The sequence below is a fragment of the Pinus tabuliformis genome, chromosome 7 (genome assembly GCF_031772625.1).
Source record: "Pinus tabuliformis cultivar Carrire ecotype Pingquan chromosome 7, CPIR1, whole genome shotgun sequence".
In the NCBI taxonomy this organism is placed as follows: domain Eukaryota; kingdom Viridiplantae; phylum Streptophyta; class Pinopsida; order Pinales; family Pinaceae; genus Pinus; species Pinus tabuliformis.
The window spans coordinates 648,145,102-648,167,093 of record NC_142293.1 but is presented as its reverse complement, the minus strand read 5'-3'; the positions used below and the strand labels follow the sequence as shown (position 1 = coordinate 648,167,093).

General features: G+C 40.1%; 1 protein-coding gene across 1 annotated transcript in view; it reads right to left on the bottom strand.

The window, feature by feature from the left end:
• The window catches only part of LOC149249112 (pentatricopeptide repeat-containing protein At1g20230-like), a 91,848-nt gene extending 71,227 nt beyond the window's left edge, over nt 1-20,621 (bottom strand). Inside the window, exon 1 of the mRNA XM_089451962.1 lies at nt 20,393-20,621. Coding sequence (XP_089308088.1) covers nt 20,393-20,621 — 229 coding nt within the window. The remainder of the gene's footprint in view (nt 1-20,392) is intronic.
• Between the last annotated feature and the right edge of the window lie 1,371 nt (nt 20,622-21,992).

The window sequence follows — 21,992 nt, the reverse complement described above, 5'->3', positions numbered from 1 at the left end:
CCAGAAAAGGCAGATGAAAGATCAAGTGGATTTTCAATAAATGATTGGCCCTCTCTGTTGTTAGATGATGGGATGACATACGGTGTGTCCTGCGGATGATCAACAATGGGTGCATTCGTGGGCGGAGATACACATGAAAAATCAGGGATGGTAGGATCATCAAGGATGTCAGGAAAAAATAGAGCTGGTACAGATAGATAGGGATGGTCCTCTGCTGCCGGTGGATGTTCAAGATCCTCGTCATACTCCTCATGAATTCCAGTGCAAGTTGGTTGTGCAACAGCAAATCTATCGATAGATCAATCCTCGTTCAAAACAAGTGTAGAGTTCGGAAAGGAAGAACACAAGACAGTGTCATTCGGAGGATGATCATAATACAAAGAGGGAGGTTGAGGTACAAAATACATGTGACGAGGTATGGGAATCACAACGAAGTCTACGCGAAAATCAGAAGGAGCGATGTCGGGAGGACGTGATGGTTCAAAAAATGTGTGTTCATGCTCTCCCACATTACTCTACGGTGGTGGAGCTGTTTGATGAGGGGACGATGGATAGTCACTTGTGACAATGACCATGTCCATCTGTGATTGCACAACTCCATCATCGAGGTATGCTGAGTGGGTTTTGAGCTTGAACTTCTTCATGGGATTGACATATTTGATAAGGCAATATTCGAATCTGTAAAATGATGTTAGGCACCTAGATTTGCCTCAGGCTGAAAAGACAAGGTTCTAGGTCCACATCAAACCATGCTCAGCCTCGTAGCTAGCCCTACGAGGACAGGAGAGGGCTCTCTCCGGGTCAATCTCAGCGAAAGATAATTGATGGGGCTTGAGATGACTGTAATAAAAGCTAATCTTAGGCTAGGTATGAAGTGCAAGGATTAAATTTGAGTTTTTTGGGGTTTTTGTTGGAAAAAGGGACAGGCAAATTTTGGGTCTGGGGATGAGGCCAGATTTTTGCAGAGTTCTAATTGGGGCAAGGAAGGCAATCATTTTGATGCTTTGAATTGAATGAATGGGTGGATCAGACCGATGAGGAGCCAAGGAGGGCAAGAGGGTCTGAAGAGTCCTCCTCAAACAAATGAAAATGTGAAGAATTAAACAAAATATCCAGGCAGAACATAACAGTCCATGAATTCTACCTTAATCACTCATTTGTTTGATTGCAGAAGACAAAAGAAGGGAAAATGATACACAATAAAATCAATGAACTTACAAATACATAGAGAAACAAACCATCAAAACATAGAGCCACATGGATCCCAACAAGTGCTGCAAAACCCTGGTCTTTCCTTTGCCAAAATTGCAGAAATGAAATGTAGAATAGAGTGCTCAGCAATCCCAAGTGTCCAACCTTGAAAATGACTTAGAAAATACATGATATAGACTAGCCCAACCCATTCCCTTTCCTCTAGGGGTCGAGCTCATCATTCTAGGAGCTGTTTGAACTAATTCTAAACAAAGAACTGAAATCTAGGTAACCAAACAACTTACCCCTATATGCTAGGAAACTGATTCGTTCATTTATTTTTCACCTTTTAGTGAATGAATCATCTAGAACAAGTAAATATGTGCCAAAATTACATCATAGCCATCAAGTTACATCAACATAGATCAATAATTACGTCAAAAAGTCAAACTGGTCAAAACTGGGCGAAATTCTAAGCTGTTGAGTGAAAAACAGGCCAAAATTCTCTGTGCGCCGCGCCAAAATCTGTATGCGTCGTGCCACTTTGGAACTAATTTTGAGGCACTTCCTGAAGTCCAAATTGAGCCCAAGTGTGCTTTTTGGAAATACCTGCCTATCTACTTTCCAACCCAAGTGGAATTTCTGAATTTGGACGTCATTTCCCCCCCAAAACCTCAATCACCCAAGACTGCTTCCTGTGTGTCAAAATAGGGGCAGTGAGGTCATTTTTAGGGTGTTTTTGACCCTTTAGGCAACCCAGAACTTGATGAAATCCTTAGGTAATCCATAAGCATGCATAACTTTTGATGAAAAATCCAAAAATGTAAAGTTTTCCTCTTGGAGATCTCCCAATTATAAGCGCGTGCCAAGTGGCGCTATGCATAGGGCAGAAAAACTTGTTTTTAAAGCCAAAAAATTCAAAATTGACAAAATTTTCTCCAAATTCCTTGAAATTTGGGCTGAAGGTGCCTCATCAAGTGCCATGCTCAGCCAAAGAAGCTTCAACCAATATCTGAAGATGATCATGCTCCCTTTGCCTCTTTTGCTTCTTTGTCGCCTTCTTCAATTTTGCCTTCAGATTCCTTATTCGTGCCTTGGAACTCATATGTCGTGCCCTGTAATGGAAAACCATGTGCCTCAACAATGATTTATCTCTACCAGCCTTGTCCAGCAGTCTCTCAAAGTGGATTTTGATTTTTTCCAGCCAAGATTCCCGATCGTCATTAATCTCTTGCTCCAACGAAGTGAGCTCAATCCTCCTCCTTTGTGCAGCTTGGCGATTCTCGTGAATGTTTTGTAACTCCATGATTGGTTGCTGATCTTCAAGCTATTTTTTCCTCTACTCCAAGTATTTCATAGTCCACTTAGTCCTCTCCAAGTCAAGGGATAAGGCTTTGATCTCTGTTTTCTGCTCATGGATGATCTCTCTAAGATGTGCACTTTACGGGCCCATATCTGTATCATCATGATGAATGAGAATGAAGTCGGTCTCTTGTTCACCTTAAGGCCTATCATCCTGCATTGGCCTCTTGCCTTTGTCCTGTACCTATGGTGCTGATGGAGGAAGCGAGGCCCCTTCCACCCTGGGTGGAGATAACACTCGCTTTGCTGCTGCAAACAAATATCTAATGCCCCTCTGATATGTGATGAATACTGGCACACTAATGGTCTCATGGCGCTCATACTGATGAGAAGGTACACCTATCTCATGCCCCTATGAAGCTCTAAAAAAATCACGGGAAATGAAATCATCCCATGTGATACCCTGTAAACCAAGCTGATGCACAACAATGATCTTGATGAGCGCATAGTAGTAAATGTTGTTGTGCTGCTGTTCCGGAATCTTCTTCCACACAAGAGTGGCCATCCTCTTGATGTTTTGGCACATGAAATATGGAATGTTCATAAATCTCACTCTTTTGAAATGCATCAATAACCTGATATGGTATGCATAGAGGCGTGAAAAGTGACCTTCACAACTGAAGTATCTGATAATGAGTGTCATCAACGGCGCATAAGATTCCTTCAGAAACTGAAATGGGAATACTCTCCTGAGCTACTTCAAATAGCTAGGCCTAATGTAAGGTTCATAATATGATCTATCCAGCTGCTGCCCTTTGTTCCACTCTTCCCCTATATTCGGTATCCCGGTGGCCTGAGAGATGGTTTCTGGTGTCAAGGTAAAGTTTACTCCAGCAAGAGTAACATGACTATCATGCAAATGTAAAACAAACAACCGAACTAACTCCTGATGATGTTGGATCTGAGCAATCATCTCACAATACTGAAAGCATGTCATTGCAAGCGGCCAGGCCTGCAATTGAGCTAGGGAAGTAGGCTCTTCTCTGACATGTCTACCACCTTTTCGAGGCCTTCTCGGCACATTCAGCTCAGTGGTTGAGTCACTACCTTGCTCATATTCTTGCTCATGTAATGAATCTGTCTCTGTCATGGTGCTGCAATGTGTATCTTGAGTGGGTGTTTGGTTTGGCAAAAAGGAATAAGTGATGTGTTTTCATTGCCAATGTGCCACAGGAAAATGAGGGAATGTGAGGAATAATATGGGATAGGGGGGAAAGTGGATGATGGAGCTTGCCAAGTGAAATTTAAAATATACAACAGTCACTTTGATGGATGAGGGAATTTAGGGATTTTGAAAGTGATATGGGGAAAGGGGTAATGATAAGAAATGGTAGAGTTAGGGATAGGAAAAAAGAATGGGAGACAAGCGATATGAATGCCTTTAGAATGTAGGGGAAAAGGAAAGGGACTATATAATGTTGTGACATTGAGTATTCAGCATGAAAATGATTTTTTTTTAAAACACCATTTGAAACCCTAAAGAGCAACTTCAACAAAAGGATAAGGTTTATGTTTTTGCCATTCAAAACTTATATTCTTCTTTTCAAATCATAGCAAACACCATTTAAGAGCAATGGCTAAGGCTCACACACTTACTTGGATCCAAAGAAATGGCATGGTTTGAGTTTTGATGACAGCAGGAATATAAATCTGGCATGTAGGTTTTGTGCGCCGCGCACAAACCCAGTGCGCCGCGCCTCCTGGATGCGCCGCGATAGTGTAATTTTACATTGCGGATTTTCGCCCGATGTGCCAGACAGGCTGTGTGCACCATGACCTCCTCCAATGCGTTGCGTGACCCTTCAAACAAAATTTTTCTTCTCTAACCTTCAAATCAAAATCCTTTGACCTCTTGGCACAACAAAATGTGTTTCAAGTGATGAACATGGCTCATGGAGTAATGGGCTTGATCTTAGTTGAGGCCACAATAAGTTTTTGTGTTGGAGGTTCTGTGCGCCACGCGCAAACCCAGTGCGCCACGCAGCCTGGATGCGCCGCGCCCTTTGAAAAATACACAGTGAATTTCGGCTCTATGCGCCGCGCTCTGTGGGTGCGCCACGACCTATCCCAGTGCGCCGCGCTCTGTATTCCAACACACAGTCGGCCTTCCAAATTTCAAAATCGACTTCTCTCTTGGATTTCTAAATGTCTCTTGATGCAAATGGATCAATAACTTGAGAAATATCTTATATAGAGATGGATTAAATTTTTGCTTCTCAATAACCCATTTTGTAATGTTTTTAACTTTGGCACTTTTTGCATTTAATACAACTTCTGTCTTTTCAAATGTCCTTCTGATTTTTGACTTGAATAATGAATCTTTTGGCGATTTTTGCAGGGATAATGGCATGTTTTGACAAAGGAAGACCAGGGCTGCGCCTGGAGATTTCAACGACTGAAAAATTCTGAAAATTACATGGCAATTTATTACAAAACGGAATGACGAATTTTCTTCAAAACAGAGTTTTGAAGAAAAGTCATAGCCGAGCATATGATGATGAAAATATTGAAACTGAAAACTTATTAAGGACTTCCCTCATGAGTCATGCTGGCATTATTGGACACTTTGAAGACGCAATTTATGAAACCCTAGACCTAGTGACTGAAATGACTCTGCTGATCAAAAGACTAAAACAGGGCTGTAAGTGATTTTAAAACTTGATTTTAATGGACAGACCTGAGCCAGCAATGATAAGGCAATGAGGGGTAATGAATGACAAGACCCTTCCGTCAGATTTATGGCATGCTCCTCGTAGAATGCAACTGAGTGAATCGAGCGAGACACCTAAAAATTCAATGCAATAAGAGAACTGATCTCTGACGGAGGGATGTAAAGACCGACTCTAACAAATGAGATATTGAAACTTCATCTGGATTTTCAGAGCTTGAAACTACAAAACACAAAAGCACTGCGAAAAATATCAGGCGATTCATGCAGAGCCTTTCTTTGTTGTAACAATTTGTGGTCAATATGTTCTAGATTGAAATGATGGAAAGTATCTTCAATGATATCATAGAAGTGCTCAAGTGAGTGTAGACTGTCAGCTGATAGGCTACACAGCCACTGACGTGGGGATTCACAAAGTGTGTATGCAAGCAGAAGACTGGCATGTTTGTTAGAACATCCATATTCCTTGTCAAGCATGGCAAGGAGGTCATGTGAGAACACAGGTCATACCATTTTTCCTTCACCATCATACATGTATTTAAATAAGAGATCAAAGAACTCCCTCGTGATGTGGACAGGTTCGGCATGAGAAAAACATTGTGGAGGGTTGAGAGTGCAAGACTGCATGATAGATGTGCAAAGATTCAAAATAGGATGAGATTACACATCTTGTCATCTAGCCCTCCTAGCGCCATAAATGTTGACGGTGCTGGACCCACCAACATGTCAGGGGATCTGCCTGGTAAGAAGTCCCCATTAAACCTTAGACCGTTTTGTGTAGGAGTCCCAGTAGTGGGTCATACAGTATTGCCTTGACCATGGTTTCGCATAGAGGCAAGTAATATGCCTCTATTGGTAGCAATGGTGTGACATATGCACTAAGTCAAGGATGGTGCATGAGCGGTTCTAACACACAGAGGGTGAGGTGAGTGCACCCCTTGGAAACATGTGTGTTGGGTCCCTATAATACTAGTGATTACCCCATTACTATTGTAGTTACACCCCTTATTTATATTGTTGTGCCCCTATTACCCCCATGTTGTTATTTCTGTGCCCCATAGAATCCCTCTATTGTTATTTTTGTGGCTTTATATTATTATTGTTAGGTCGGCTGGATTATATTGTGACTCCTTAGACTCCTATATATAGAAAGGAGGTTTTGTCATTCGTATCATCAAAGAATTGTTCATTTATGTAATGTAAAGGAGGTTTCCCCCTCGAAGAGGCTGAATTCTAAGGCATTGATCTATCTTTTCTATCTTTTCTTGAGCTGGTTTCATAACATTTGGTATCAGAGCTTTGGATTCTAGGGTTTCGCTTCTCCAAACATGTCATCGTGGAATTTTCGCTCTAACTTTTTTTTTGTGACGTTTCAAAAGCCGCAAAAAAAACCCATTTGAGAAGAAATCGCATTGAACCTTGGGTCCAAAATTTAGAGCTTTTCACGTGATATTTACGGAGATATGATCTGAGGAAGTTGGTCTTTTTGCAGACTCCTGAATTACATTCAAAACAGGTGACCTGGGGAAAATCGTCATAACTTTCTCTCTGTGGATCGGATTGAAATTTCGTAAGAAGGTACAGAAAGAGGACGGATTGTAGTTTCTTGTATGTATGTTTTAGATTCAAAGGTTGAAACAGTGACTCGTGGCACGTCGTACAAGTTCGTTCTACTGAACTAATCTAAAAGCAAGTCACTGTGGGAGATTTCACATAACTCTTCCTTGGAGAATCCAATTTGGGTCAGACTTGTGGAATTGGAAAGAGGACACAGAAGGCTACTACAGATCATAATTTGAGAATTGGATGATTCGAAATTACAGAGATACATCAGATTCAATATCAGGCTTCTATAAAGTGAAAAAATGTGTGTAGTTTTTTTTTAATTTTTATGTAAGCTTGGTTTAACGGAATTAAAAGGGCATAGTAAAACATTATTATCGGTAACTGATGCCCCAAGGAAAGAAAATGCAAACACCTAGTAAGGAACCTAAAAGCTCTAGCATGACTCATGAAGAAGAGGAAGAAATGCTACATGATATATCAAAATTACAAGAACAAGTGCAACAAATGTCACGCTCACAAAAGCTAACAGAAGCTAAGATAAATGGTGTGGAATCTAAGATAAAGGGCATGTAAGCTAAGATGGATGATTCAAACACAGATTTGAAGAGATACATGGCAGATTTGAAGATAGATTTGAAGACAGACATGGACGAATTGAAGATAAATATGAATAAGTTGCTACAAGAAATGGGCACTAAGGATGAAAGGGTACTAAAGGAAACTCATGATGAGAATAAAAGAAATGTTAATCATGATTCCATAGATGCTAATGTTGGATCGAAGACTCCCCATATTCCAAAAATTGATATGAGGAAGTTTGATGGCAAGGATCCTGCCACATGGATATTACAGATGGAGCAATTCTTTGATCTCAATAATGTGCAAAACACACAAAAGGTACGTATGGCAACTATATATTTGGAACCAAATCAGTTTGTATGGTATCAATGGCTTTTCTCTCGTAAAAAATTTATCACTTGGGCAATTTTTACGGAAGAATTGATAGCACATTATGAAGATACAAAAAGCAACACTTTTTTTAGCCAATTGATAAGTCTCAAACAAAAGGGTTCAGTAATGGAGCACATTGAGGAGTTCCAAAAATTGAACATAAGGGTAAAAGATATTCCAGAGGAGCATAGGATTGATGTGTTCATAGGGTCTTTAAAGGATAATATCCAACATGATGTTCGCCTTGGGAACCTGATTCATTAGAGAAGGCATTCAGGTTAGCAAGAAAAATGGAAAGCAAAATTATGGCAACCAGGAAGCATACCACTCACAACTATAAAGACGGAAGTGTTGTTGCTCCTAGTCTTCCACAACCTATAAGGTTGACACCACAACAATTGGAAGAAAAAAGAGAAAAAGGGCTTTGTTACAGTTGTGATAGCAAATACACTAAAGGTCATAAGTGTGCTGAGAAGAAATTATTCTACATAGATTGTGAAGAGGAAGAAGAAAAGGAGCAAGAAAGGTCAAAAGAAGAAGATATACTCCAGGAACAAAGCCTAGATGAAGAAAAAATAAATCCAACCATATCTTGTAATGCATTGGCGGGAATTACCACTCCTCAAACCATCAAGATAGAAGGACAAATCAAGAAGAAAAAGGTAATAGTGTTGATTGATTCAGGAAGCACCCACAATTTTATTCATTGTAGGGTAGCAAAAGAATTGAATTGCTTCCTATATCCAGCACCAGAGTGTCAAGTGATGATTGCAAATGGAGGAACAATAAATTGCTCTGGAAAGTGCCATAATATCAAGCTATCCATGGGAGAATATGTATTGACTAGCCCAATGCTTTCCATTCCAATGGGAGGTGCTGATGTTGTACTAGGAGTCCAATGGCTACAATCCTTGGGTACAATAGCTTTTAATTTTCAAGAACTTTTCATCAAATTTTCTACGGAAGGAAAGGAAGTTGAATTAAGGGGTATTGCAGGGAAACCAGGAAAGATAATCAGCTCTAATGGTATGACAAAGCTTCTAAAAAAGGAGCAAAGAGGTGTAATTGCACAATTATGTTCGCTAGATGTTTCCACATCGGAATCATCTATTTCTCCAGATCTCCAAAAAGTCCTGGACAATCATTCCAAGGTATTTGAGACTCCCAAAGGTCTCCCACCTATGCGTGATCATGATCATGCTATTCATCTGATTCCAGAAAGTGTTCCTCCAAACATCAGGCCGTACAGATATCCCTATGTCCAAAAAAGTGAAATTGAACGTATGGTTGCAGAAATGCTAGAGGCTGGTATAATTCAACCAAGTCAAAGTTCTTTCTTTGCTCCAGTAGTATTGGTGCACAAGAAGGATGGATCATGGCGCATGTGTCCGGATTATAGGGAGCTCAACAAGCTCACTATTAAAGATAAGTTCCCCATTCCTGTCATTGATGAATTACTGGATGAATTGCATGGATCAATTTACTTCACCAAGTTGGATCTTCGTTCGGGATATCATCAAATCAGAATGAAGATTGAAGACATTCTGAAAACGGCATTTAGAACTCATGAGGGTCATTATGAATTTTTGGTCATGCCTTTTGGCCTTACCAATGCACCTTCAACATTTCAAGGTTTGATGAATTCAATTTTCAAACCATTCCTTAGAAAATTTGTGTTAGTATTTTTTGATGATATACTAATCTACAACAAGTCTTGGAAGGATCATGTTGAACATGTTGACAGGGTGCTACAACTATTGGAGGAGAAACAATTATATGCAAAAAGATCCAAATGTTTCTTTGGAGTCCAGGAGGTGGAATATTTGGGTCATATTGTATCTCATGAAGGAGTTAAGGTAGACCCTAGCAAAATTAAAGCCATTAAGGAATGGAAAATCCCCACATCCATAAAGCATCTGCGAGGATTTCTTGGGTTGACAGGGTATTATCGCAAGTTTGTTAAGAATTATGGGAGAATAGCAGCACCTCTAACAACATTATTGAAGAAAGATGCATTTTCATGGACTCCAGAAGCAACAAAGGCCTTTGAACATCTTAAAGAGGCAATGTGCCAAGCACCGGTCTTAGCTACACCGGACTTCACAAAAACCTTTATTGTGGAATGTGATGCTTCAGGAAATGGAATTGGTGCTGTTCTAATGCAAGATGAAAGACCCATTGCTTTTGAAAGTCGTCCAATCAAGGGAAAGTTTTTAAGCAAAGCTATTTATGAGAAGGAAATGTTGGCAATACTCCATGCACTTAAGAAATGGCGACCCTACCTAATGGGAAGACACTTCAAGGTAAAAACGGATCATGATAGCCTTAAATACTTTTTAGAACAAAGATTATCCTCTGAAGAGCAACAAAAGTGGGTCACAAAGATGTTGGGTTATGACTTTGAAATCATCTACAAAAAAGGGAAGCAAAATGTGGTGGCAGATGCACTCTCAAGAAAGGATGAGGATGTGGAAGCATTGTTGTGCGCCATTTCTATTATCCAACCAGATTGGATAAATGAAGCAAGGGAGGAATGGAAGAATGATGAAGAAGTGTGGGCACTTATTCAAAAGCTACAACAAGATTCCAGTACGTCTGATACATTTAGCTGGAAAAATGATTCATTATGGTACAAAGATCGCTTATACCTCTGTAAGAATTCCCAGCTAAAACAAAAGATTCTTATGGAATTGCACACTTCTCCCTTAGGAGGGCACTCGAGATTTTTAAAAACTTACCACAGGGTTAAGAAGGAATTTTTTTGGGATGGCCTTAAATCAGATATTCAAAAGTTTGTGGCGGAATGTTTGGTTTTCCAACAAAATAAAGTTGAAACAATTAAGACACAGGGTCTATTACAACCTTTATCCATTCCAAGCCAACGTTGGGAGGAGGTTTCAATGGATTTTATCACAGGTTTACCCAAGTCTGAGGGAAAGAGTGTCATCATGGTGGTAGTTGACAGACTTACCAAGTATGCACACTTTTGTGCATTATCACATCCATTTAAAGCCAGTACAGTTTCTACTGCATTTATGGAAACAATTCAAAAGCTACATGGAAACCCAAAGATTATTGTAAGTGACAGAGATCCCATTTTCACTGGAAATTTTTGGACAGAATTATTTTCTTGTCTTGGTACTCAGTTAGCTCATAGCTCATCTTATCATCCTCAATCTGATGGGCAAACTGAGATAGTAAACAAATGTTTGGAAGGATATCTTCGTTGCTTTGTATCTGATAAACAGACACAATGGGTCAAATGGTTGCCTCTGGCTGAATGGTGGTATAACACTTCCTTCCATACAGCAACAAAAATGACCCCATTTATGGCACTTTATGGGTATCAACCACCATCCATCACATCATATTTAAGAGAAAATTCTAAGGTTCAGGCAGTGGAACATCACATCGAACATCAACAACAAGTCCTCCAACTCTTAAAGGATAACCTCGTGTTGGCACAAAATAGAATGAAACAACAGGCAGATCAACATCGCAGTGAAAGAAGTTTTGATGTAGGTGATTGGGTATTCCTACGGCTACAACCATATAAGCAAATGTCCCTAAAGCAAGCTAAGAAGGATAATAAATTATCACCAAAGTATTATGGTCCGTACAAGGTGTTGCAAAAGATTGGTACTATGGCATACAAATTGGAGCTTCCTGCAGCTTCTCGATTGCACCCAGTTTTCCATGTTTCATGTTTAAAGAAGGTTATAGGCGACAAGCTCCCAGTTCAAACAATATTTCCAGAACTTGACGAGGAAGGAAAAATTATATTGGAACCGGAAGCAGTCACATAAACAAGAACTCGACAGCTACGAAATCGATCAATTTCAGAGTATCTTATCAAGTGGAAGAACTTATCCGCTGAAGATTCCACATGGGAGGATGAGAATTTTATGCAGAAGTATCCAGAACTACTCAAGCGTTGAGGACAACACTTTTTTGAAGGAGAGGGGCATGTTGGGTCCCTATAATACTAGTGATTACCCCATTACTATTGTAGTTATACCCCTTATTTATATTGTTGTGCCCCTATTACCCCCATGTTGTTATTTCTGTGCCCCATAGAATCCCTCTATTGTTATTTTTGTGGCTTTATATTATTATTGTTAGGTCGGCTAGATTATATTGTGACTCCTTAGACTCCTATATATAGAAAGGAGGTTTTGTCATTTGTATCATCAAAGAATTGTTCATTTATGTAATGTAAAGAGGTTGCCCCCTCGAAGAGGCTGAATTCTAAGGCATTGATCTATCTTTTCTATCTTTTCTTGAGCTGGTTTCATAACACTGTGATAACACGGAGTTAAGAAGGGAACACACAAGCAAAGATGCATCACAACATGGGAGGCAAGTAAGCTTTCAATCCAAAGTGATGGCTAAGCCAACACCATGTTTTAGAAAGATTCATACATACATATATAGAAAATAGCTACACATGCATGCGTAAGCAAACAGATACATATATCATTTAGAGTAAACAAGATTGATGAAATACAATACGACATATTCATGAAACATGCTGGCTCTGTTATATTAAGAAGTGTAAGTTCCAATCATACAATACATCCATGTACAACCACTAGTTCCAATAGTGGAATGTTACAGTCACTGCCGCCTGCTCCTCCAAAGATATATACTAGCTTTGCGTAGTGGAGTAGCCAAGTCTCGTTACAGTATTGTCCAAGCTCTCACTAAGTTAGTCTTATTGGAAGCTTGGCTAACCAAAAGACTTTAAAATGAGTTATGAGGGACTATTTATAGAAAAGGGTGGGGTGATGGTTGACACTCCCCATTGTGACTATTCATCTATCCTCATGAATCTTCAACTACTCATTACTGTTACATTCAACTATCGACACTTGAACTGCCACTTGACAAGACGTTACCTTACAATGCACATGTGCCCATGTGAGACAAAATGTCTTGAGCAAGCCATGCAAGACATTGCTGACACTCAGACCCTTGTGGTGAGACCAACTCATTGACATCCTTGTGATGGTCGAAGGTGGTGAGATGATGCCAAGCTTGGTCATCCGTGATGTTGTCCATGTGCTCAATGGTGACATCTTGCTGAAGTGAACTCTTGCCTCTGTTGCATCTGGGTACAATGATATGGCTCCTCTGTCCAGCTCGTATGATAACATGCACATGGTCATCCTAGGTTTGACGATACCGGCAAATGTTGATGCATAGTGTTTGTGCTGATCTCCAAGCATGTGTTGGTGGCCGTGCACATCAATTTTTCAAAATACATGTTTAGCTCCAATTGGACTTGCTTCTTGTCTGCACCTCGGTGAGTGTGCCAAATGGGTGGGATCACATGCATGCACACAATGACATGCATGATGTTGAATTCCCTTGCATGTGATCAACAACACTGCTCACCTTGTCTTCTCCATGCCAGCTGTTGGGATGGATCTATAACTTGTACAGGGACAGTTTCATCCGTATGTGCATGTTGCGCCCCCTGTTGTACCTATTCCTGCTGCAAATCATTCTCTCATCTATTCAGCTCTTGTTCTCCCTTGAGTTGCTACTTCAGCACATGCAACTCCTTCTTTGTTCCATTCTCCACCTTTGCACGATCTTCATGTCGCGCTGTGACCTCATAGCATCAGTCTCCAAAGTTTCTTTCATCACAGGTGGATTTTCTTGAGCTTGCAACTTTTTTCTACCTCTATGTTGTCAACAACCTTCCTCTTACATTCATTGCATGCAAGTGTGATGCCTTGTACTACTATTGATGGTGTTGCTTGTTGTGATGCTGCTGCCATATTATCTTGATGTCCTTGTTTATGAACAACTTGATCTCTTCATAGGTAGGCGAGCTCATAGACACTTGCTTGGCTACAAACCCGTTGTGCTCTCAACACAGTCCTTTGAATTTTCTCTCCTGAAGGCCATTGTACTTGTGTTGCTGAGAGATAGATGAACACCTGTGATTCTTGGAGACATAGAAACACTCATGGAAAGAAATCTGTTATTCGAAAAACAAAAAAAAACTTGAGGACTGACTTGCAATATACCTGTTTGATTGACTGTGAAGGTTGCGCAATTTCCGACGAAAGGTCGGGAGACTGACTGCACAGACAATGAAAGACATATTTTGAGCTGTAAGGAGGTTGAATAACTACTTGAACTACTTAATGCACAATCTAGCCTTGCCTGCTGAGGACTGAAACTGCGTAATGCACAATTTCAGTCAGCAGTGACATGCAACCAACAAATTGCATTGCGCATTTTCTGGGGTTAGCAGGACACTGCCTCCAAGAATTGTGCAATGTAAGCTTGGAGGTCATTGTTGGGCCAGAATTACGTAATTTTTGGAGGGAAGGCAGAGCCTTCACTTTTAGAAATGCTTAGTACTAGCTAGGCCAGGCATGTTCCAGGCCAAGGCAGCCCAGACCAGCCGATGGGTGACTGAAAGTATGAGAAGTTTGAATGCATGATGAGATGAGTGAAAGCAAGAGTGAGTGATCGTACATTTAAACATCAAGTGTAGGATTCGAAAAACGGGAAAGCATGCATGTGTGTGAAGTGAGTCGCCACAACGATGACCATCCATGAAAAAATAGTGTCATGCATGCGACAACAGTGAGATGCGAGCGAAAACTAAAATGGTGCTTCCACAAGCTAACATACATAAAAACAATAGAAGGCATTCACTGAAATCAAGCAGAAAACACTCACACAAAGTGAAACACAAAAAGTGCCATAAACGCAGCGTAGACATGCAAAGCAGGCTTACGCTGAAAAAACTAAGCTAAATGTGCCGACAACTCCTAGATACTATGTGGGATGTTAGAGATGCAATTTCAATGTGAAGAATGAGCTCTATTGCATCTGGTTGATGAGTTTTGATAAAATCAAGGATGTGACACACATGCAACAAATCAAGGAAATGCGAGACTTGGCGGGAGGTTTCTGAAATGATCCTTGCATGTAACCTCTGGCTGCTAAAAATAGATCCATGAATCAAGGGATGCATTTGCATGTTTCCTTGGGAGAAGTAGTCCATTCATGCAAATTACTTTTGTTTGGTCCCAGAGGGAACCGGTCAACCTAAAGGCACATGCATCGGTCTCCGAGCTTGGGATGAAAATCTACACAGTTTATGGGTTGATCAGAGATGGCTATCCTAGAGGGATTGCACAATTTCTGAGAGGAACAGGTGACTGTCTCTCAGGATTGCACAATTTGTGGGTTGAGGAGCTGTTCTGGGTCAGACCTTGCAATTTTCTCAAGGAAGCCTGTCTGACCGCATCTCACAATTTCTGAGCTCAGTAGGCTACCTAGCTGGATTTGCACAATTTCTGCTACCTGCTAGGCTATCTGTCCTAGAGGGATTGCATAATTTTTGGGCTGAGCAGCTGACTGCTGCCTAGAATTGTGTAGTTTCTGGGTTGAGCAGCTGAATGCTGCCCAGAATCGCATAGTTTTTGGGCTGAGCAGTCCTACTAGGCTGGATTGCATTGATTTTCCAGTGAAGGTTGACAGGTAGGATTGCACAATTCTAGAGCTCAACAAGCTGCTAGTCAGGATTGCACAATTTCCGGTGGGAAGGCTGGTTCCCCTCCAAAAATGCGTAATTCCTTGAGGGAGATACTAAGCCTGCAGCTAGAACAAGTATGGAGGAACAACCTGTGAGGGGGATGCAACAAGCTATCATGCACATGCTGGCAATTTGCTAGAAAACCACTGAAGCTTGTGTACTTGATAGTTCAAGACATGTTGCTAAGGATGGTTGGTAGGGAGGAACCAAAATAAAGGTAAGGAAAAATTTTGTAGGGTGGTTGTAGCCGCTACAACATGACTATAAGAAGGTTTGGAATCCTTCATTTTCACCATTTGAGTTTTGTGAGAGTGTTTTGGAGTGAAAGAGGAGTAGATCTTTGCCGAGCAATTGTGAACAATCTAGGCGACCATTCGATGTGTTGTCTATTCCAGGTAGATGGTATAACCCTTATATTTCATTCTATTACCTTTTGCAGCTGCATTAGGGGTGACTTTTTTTATTTTGTGGAAGCCCTAGACAAGTTTTTGTGCCTAACGCTTCCTCCTAGGGATGGAGGAGCATTAAACACCCTTCACGACCTAAATGGGTGTGTTAACATTTCTTGTGGGCCTTAGGGGGAGCGTTAGGATGCTTGGGCACATTTTAAAACCCCAATGCATGAGTTTTTAATGATTTCTCCATCATTTGACTGATTATTGGGTGATTTTATTCAGGTTTTGAGCCATCATCATGAGTCTTTGGAGAGAAAGAGGTCACAACAGTGAAGAACAAAAAATGCTAAATGATCTGGCATGCATACCTGCTTTGCGTGGATGTGGCTTGATGAAGTATGTAAGGCTTGACCTGATGAAGGGTCACGAAGAACTTTTGAGCTGGATTATCCAACGATTTTATGAACACCAAGGGGTGTTCCAAATCAGAGATCATGAGCTCGTGATTGAAAGAGATGACATATATATTCTTACAGGTTTATCATGTAGAGGTTCATGAGTAAACTTGACCAGGGACAATATAGATCCATGAACCACCCTTGAGTTGGTCCAAGCTCACTACAGACCTGCAAGTGGTTTAGTTAGCAACAAGATCCCCATTGAGCGGATTAGGACTAGGCCTATGAGGGCCATTCTTTGGATGATCGTGCACTTGGTGGGGTCCAAGAGCCCACATGTAGCTACAAAATCTCAACTCTTACTAGTTATTGACTTTTTACAACCTTAGATATTCAATTGGTTTGAGGGAGTTCTTCGCCAGGTGAAGGCAGAACTGACAGCTTGTAAGAATCGTACCTAAAGGAAATTTGGGTATGATACTCTTATTGTGCCCTTCTTGCTTGAGAGAGTGCCCGTACTAAGGCCACGAATGAGTTTGGGTCAGGCTTATCCCAGGGAGCCAAGGAAAGGGCGATGGGCTTCCCTAGTTCCTCGGACTGGAGGGGGACCAATTCAACACTTCTTTGAAGATGATTTCTTTGAGTGGCTTAGCAGCCAGATTCTCATGATTGATGACTATGCCTATGAAGGCATGGATTTTACAGGAGATCCGGAGTTGATGCTACCACCTGGAACTTAGTGGGGGCCACAAGGTAAGAAGGTTTTTTAGAGTACAAAAAGTATTTTTTAACTTTTGAATGTTATGTAATGTTTTTTATTTTATGGATGAACAAGTACTAACATGAAGCATTTGCTTGATACAGATGTGGCACCAGTGCATCCTGTGGGCATGCCCCGCCAAGCGAGGTAGGGGGACAATCTACCTGGGGTTGGAGTGGGTGCGACAGTCACCGAAGAGGGAGATGATACGCAGAGTCTCCGCGAGGTTCCTAGGAACCTCAAAGGTCTCAACATGGGTGTGCCTCCTCTTCCTATGAGGGAGATCCCCACCCATATGCAGTGACACACAGTGGGTGTGCCTGAGTGATTTCTAGTTCCTCTTAGGAGGTTAGCTAAAGTTGTTATGAATTTTCATGAGTAGTAGTCTCCTAGTAGTAGCATGGTATAAGGAGTGGGTGTCATAATGAGGCTTAGTAAAGCCATTTTGTACTTAAAACACCTAAGTTTTGGGAATTTTTTGATGTAAAAGACTGGCTTTGATATATATATATATATATATATATATTGGAGTTTTATGATGTAAATGTTCTTGTAAATTTTTAACTATGTAAATTTTTTACCTTCATGCATGTATTTGTAATAAATGAGATAGATACCGATCTAATACATAATTTTCTAATGATTCAGCAGCTATATTAAATTCTCGAGGAATGTTTCATATGTAATAAATTCAAATTGATGTTCCAAGAGTCATAGCCTTAAATAATGATGTAGCAAGATTGGATTGCGAATCCGATAATGATTTTTCGATTGCATAAAAACTCACTGGGAGTCTAACTTGACCACCAGATTGGAGATGTCCCAAGATGACGTTGCAGTGAGAAGTGAAATTACAGACATATACTCAGCAATATTGTTGGTGGTAGTGCCAAGAAAGACTCCCCCAGAAAAAAGTAGTTCCGAGTTAGGTGTGTAAATGATCCAAGCAGCTGATGCAATGTGTCATGTGTGATGACTAGCACCATCCACATATCCTACATATGGTAAGGGCGATGAAGACATTTGCACAACAAGAGACATTTATGAGACAAATAATTAGAAAATACCAAAAAATCCAGTCACAACAAAAAGAAGAAAAAATTACAAATACATAAAATTACAAAGAACATGCCTAGTGCAATACTAGGCATAATACTTTTTTAGATAGAGCCCATTTCAAGGCTCTGCGAGTGGGAATCCTTCACAGTCCTAAAGTTCATAGGCACCTCTTGAGAGGGCCTTGGAAACAACATATGGACCGATCCACAATGGTTGAAGCCTACTTGCCCCCAAGAGGTCGTGTTTTTTTATCACAGAGTAGAAGAATATCACCCTCTTGGTAAGAATGAGGCTTGAGATTTTTTTCATATTGGGCTTTGACCCGATGCTTATGGGCTTCAAGGGCCAATGTAACATCTCAACGAGTCTCATCCAACTAATTGAGATATAGTAAGTGGTCTTCTTTGGAAGTGGTGTCACATAAGAGTTCAACAACGAGTTTCAATGAAGGAATATGGCACTCAATAGGTAGTGCCGCTTCCAGGCCATAAGCAAGTTCGAATGGTGTAAAGCTTGTAGAAGTTTTGAATGAAGTTCAGTACACCCATAATGCAGGATTTAACATCCGATGCCAATGGATTTTTTGGTTGCCTACTTACCGACGGATCGTGGTTTTTAGGATGCTGTTAACGACTTCCACTTGGCCATTAGCCTAGGGGTGGTAGGATGATCTAAAAATGATCATAAACTAAAACTAAAGTAGAATTGAGTAATTGCCAACAATGAATTGATTTTTAACCTTAAGTGATGAATGTGGAAGACTGAAGGAAAACAATTATTTTTTAAGACTGAATCAATAAATTAAGAAACATAATAAGCTTGAATTTGTAGTAAAAATAGAGATAGAAGACAAATAACATTGATTACGGAGTTCGTCCTTGATGGACTACGTCTTTGGGTCCACTTTCAAGATGGGTGTCTGCTTTATTAGGATTGATCGAAAGAGGTATTTTACACAGAAAAATCACCGAACTAATAGTGCACGTAGACACTTCTAGTCTATCAACAGAAAGCTCTCTCTCCTAGATTTCCAACACATGTCTCGGTTCCCAATTCCTCCTTCGGACAACCAAGATACACTTAAATCAATAACTGCCTCTTTGGCTTAGCATTTGCTTACAAGACTCCAAAATCACTCTAATCACTTTTACATGAGAAAAATGATGAATTTATAACCCCCTAGGTTCATTTGAGGCTCTCATGGCTAAGATAGGCATGAATGGTTGTATTAAAAGTTGAATGTGCTTGGTCTTGTCATATTGTGACATTAGGCTAGGTGGTTATATTAAAAATAACTTAAACAAAATTACAAAACCTGATTTAGCACCTTATCTTATAAAAATTCCACTAACGGTCAATAAACTTTGCACAATAGCTAACCATTGGCATGTGAATGTCGCAGTCTAACCACAGGCTGCCACCTCTATAGTCACCCTCCGGCGATTTCGGCTAATGGCACGGCCTCGATTGTTGCATGTGATAGCCTAAGCTACGATGGTTGTGGCTTACCTGGCAGTCTTACCCTCAATGTTTTTGATCATGTCAACAATCTCCGCTGCGGTTAACCTTCACTGCTACAGTTCTCCATCTGGTGTTGACATACATGGTCACACTGCGGTCTCCAAACCCGTGCATTAGGGACTATGGTAACCTCTGGTCTGTTCATATGAAAACCTTCGACAGTTCCACATCTGCGTGGTTAGATTGTGTGTTTACATTGTTTTGTTTTATATTAAAGTCGAAATGTGGGTTTTGCAATAGTTTTAGTGCTTAGGTTTAGCCACTAGGTTCTAACATTAGGGTTTTACACCATAGTTTTAGTGCTAGGTTTAGGATGATTACAAATGTGTTAGGTCCCCCTTTAGGGTTGTCACCTTATTAATTAAATAAGCCATATACAAAAAATTGTCACATTGTGACATCGATTTGAACCACCTTTCCACCATGAAGAACTGACGAAGTAACCAACACCAGAAGAACTGAAGAACACAGGCGTAGCTGACGAAGTTGAAGATGACCTAAACTCTCTAGATACATTGAATTGACAAGATCCTCTTGGATCAATCCTCTCCACTTGAAAGCTTTTGGACCACAAAAGTTTGATTTAAGAAAATATCAGGTGAGGGTACATCTCCCTCACTCTTCTAATCTCCATCCACCTTGCCTTGCTTGGATTCATGCCCTTGAGTCCCACTCGAAGATATTCAACATATCCATGCCTTGAAGATTGAATATTCCTATCCAGGATCATATCTTGCTGCAACTCATTCATATACTCAAGTGCCAAATCATCAATAGTCAGAATCTGTGTATCTTCCTCGGGATCCATGATCATCAGAGGTTCATACAAATTCAAATTTTCTACATTTACAACTGAGTAAATATGCATGTAAGGAGGTAAATCTAATTAAAATGCATTATTTCCAATATTTTTCACAATATTGAAAGGGCCATACCTAATAGGTTTCAGTTTCTTACCTTCTCTTTTCAACCTGTCTTTACTGATATACAACCATTCCTGATCGCTAACCTGAAAATGATGATTGACTTGATGCTTGTCATGGCGCATTTTGTACTTGGCATGACTCTTCTCTAATTGATCCTGCACTGCTTCATGTATCTGTTGTATCCGTTGAATGAACTTAACTACTTTGTTTGCATCATCATGTTCACCCACTTTATCCTCTTCACTGAACATGAAATCCATCGGTGACTTTGGTAGATACCCAAAACATGTTTCGAATGGCGATCGATTAGTCGAAGAATGTAAGGCTCGATTGTAAGCATGCTGCACCTAAGGTAAAGATTCATCCCACAACTTAGGATGTTTACTGCAGTAACCTCAGAGAATATGTATGACTGTCTTGTTCACCACTTTTGTCTGTCCATCGATCTGTGGATGAAATGTTGTGCTCTTCTTCAGCTTTGTGTGCATGAGTCCCCACAAAGTGTACCAAAACTCTCCTACAAAATGAGTGTCTCAATCAGAAATAATGGAAGTAGGTAACCCAAAATGAACCCATCATGGAAAATTTTAGGGGCTAATATTCACAGGTGGGCTAATTTTTCATGATTTTCGAAAACAAATATTCGCCAATTTCCATTTTTTATAGAAATGATTCACCCAAATTTTACAATATAAAATTATTTTACCTTAAAAATCGCCAATACTATATTGAGAGTATATAAAAAATCATTATAAATTTGAATACTTTTACAAATACATCAATAAAAATTTTATAGTTTGCATATTAGGGACTAGTGAGATTGGCCAATGTTTTTAAACTTCAAGATTGTTTTCCATCCTTAAAATTTTCCCTGGAACCCATACTTGTTCGAAGAACATATTTGTAGTCTGTTCGGCTGTCACTTGATTTTTGCACGGAACAAGAATGAACATCTTGCTGAGTTTGTCAACCACAACATACATGTAATCATGCCCTCTCCTAGACATAGGAAGTCCTCCAACAAAATCCATGGAAATGTTGTCCCATGGTCGTAAAGGAACTGGAAGTGGCATGTACAAACCAATCTTTCGATTGCTTGGCTTGTTGGTCGAACACATCACACATCCTTTAATGTACTTAAAAATTGTTTCATACATGTGAGGCCAATAACAATACCTTTGAATTTGTTCCATTGTTTTGCTTACTCCAAAATGTCCTGAAATGTGAGAAGAATGTGCTTCCCGAATGACATGCACTCTTTCTGTCTGTGGTATGCACAACTTACCTAGATGATATAACAATCTGTCATGAATATGATAATTGATTTCTTCCACCTGAGCACCATGAGTTAGTGATTCATAAATATCTTTGAAATCAACATTTGTACTATATTGTTCTATATAACTTTCATGTTTCAAAGAATTATTCTGTAGCACTACTGAAGCATTCAAAGATGGTCTAGACAGCATATCAACGACTTTGTTTGTGACACCTTTCTTGTACTTAATTACTAAGTGAAATTGTTGAAGAAATCATATCCATCTGTAATGACGAGATTGTTGCAACTTAGTTTAAGACTGAAGGTACTAAAGTGGCTAATGATCTGTGTGAATCACTATTTCCTTACCCAT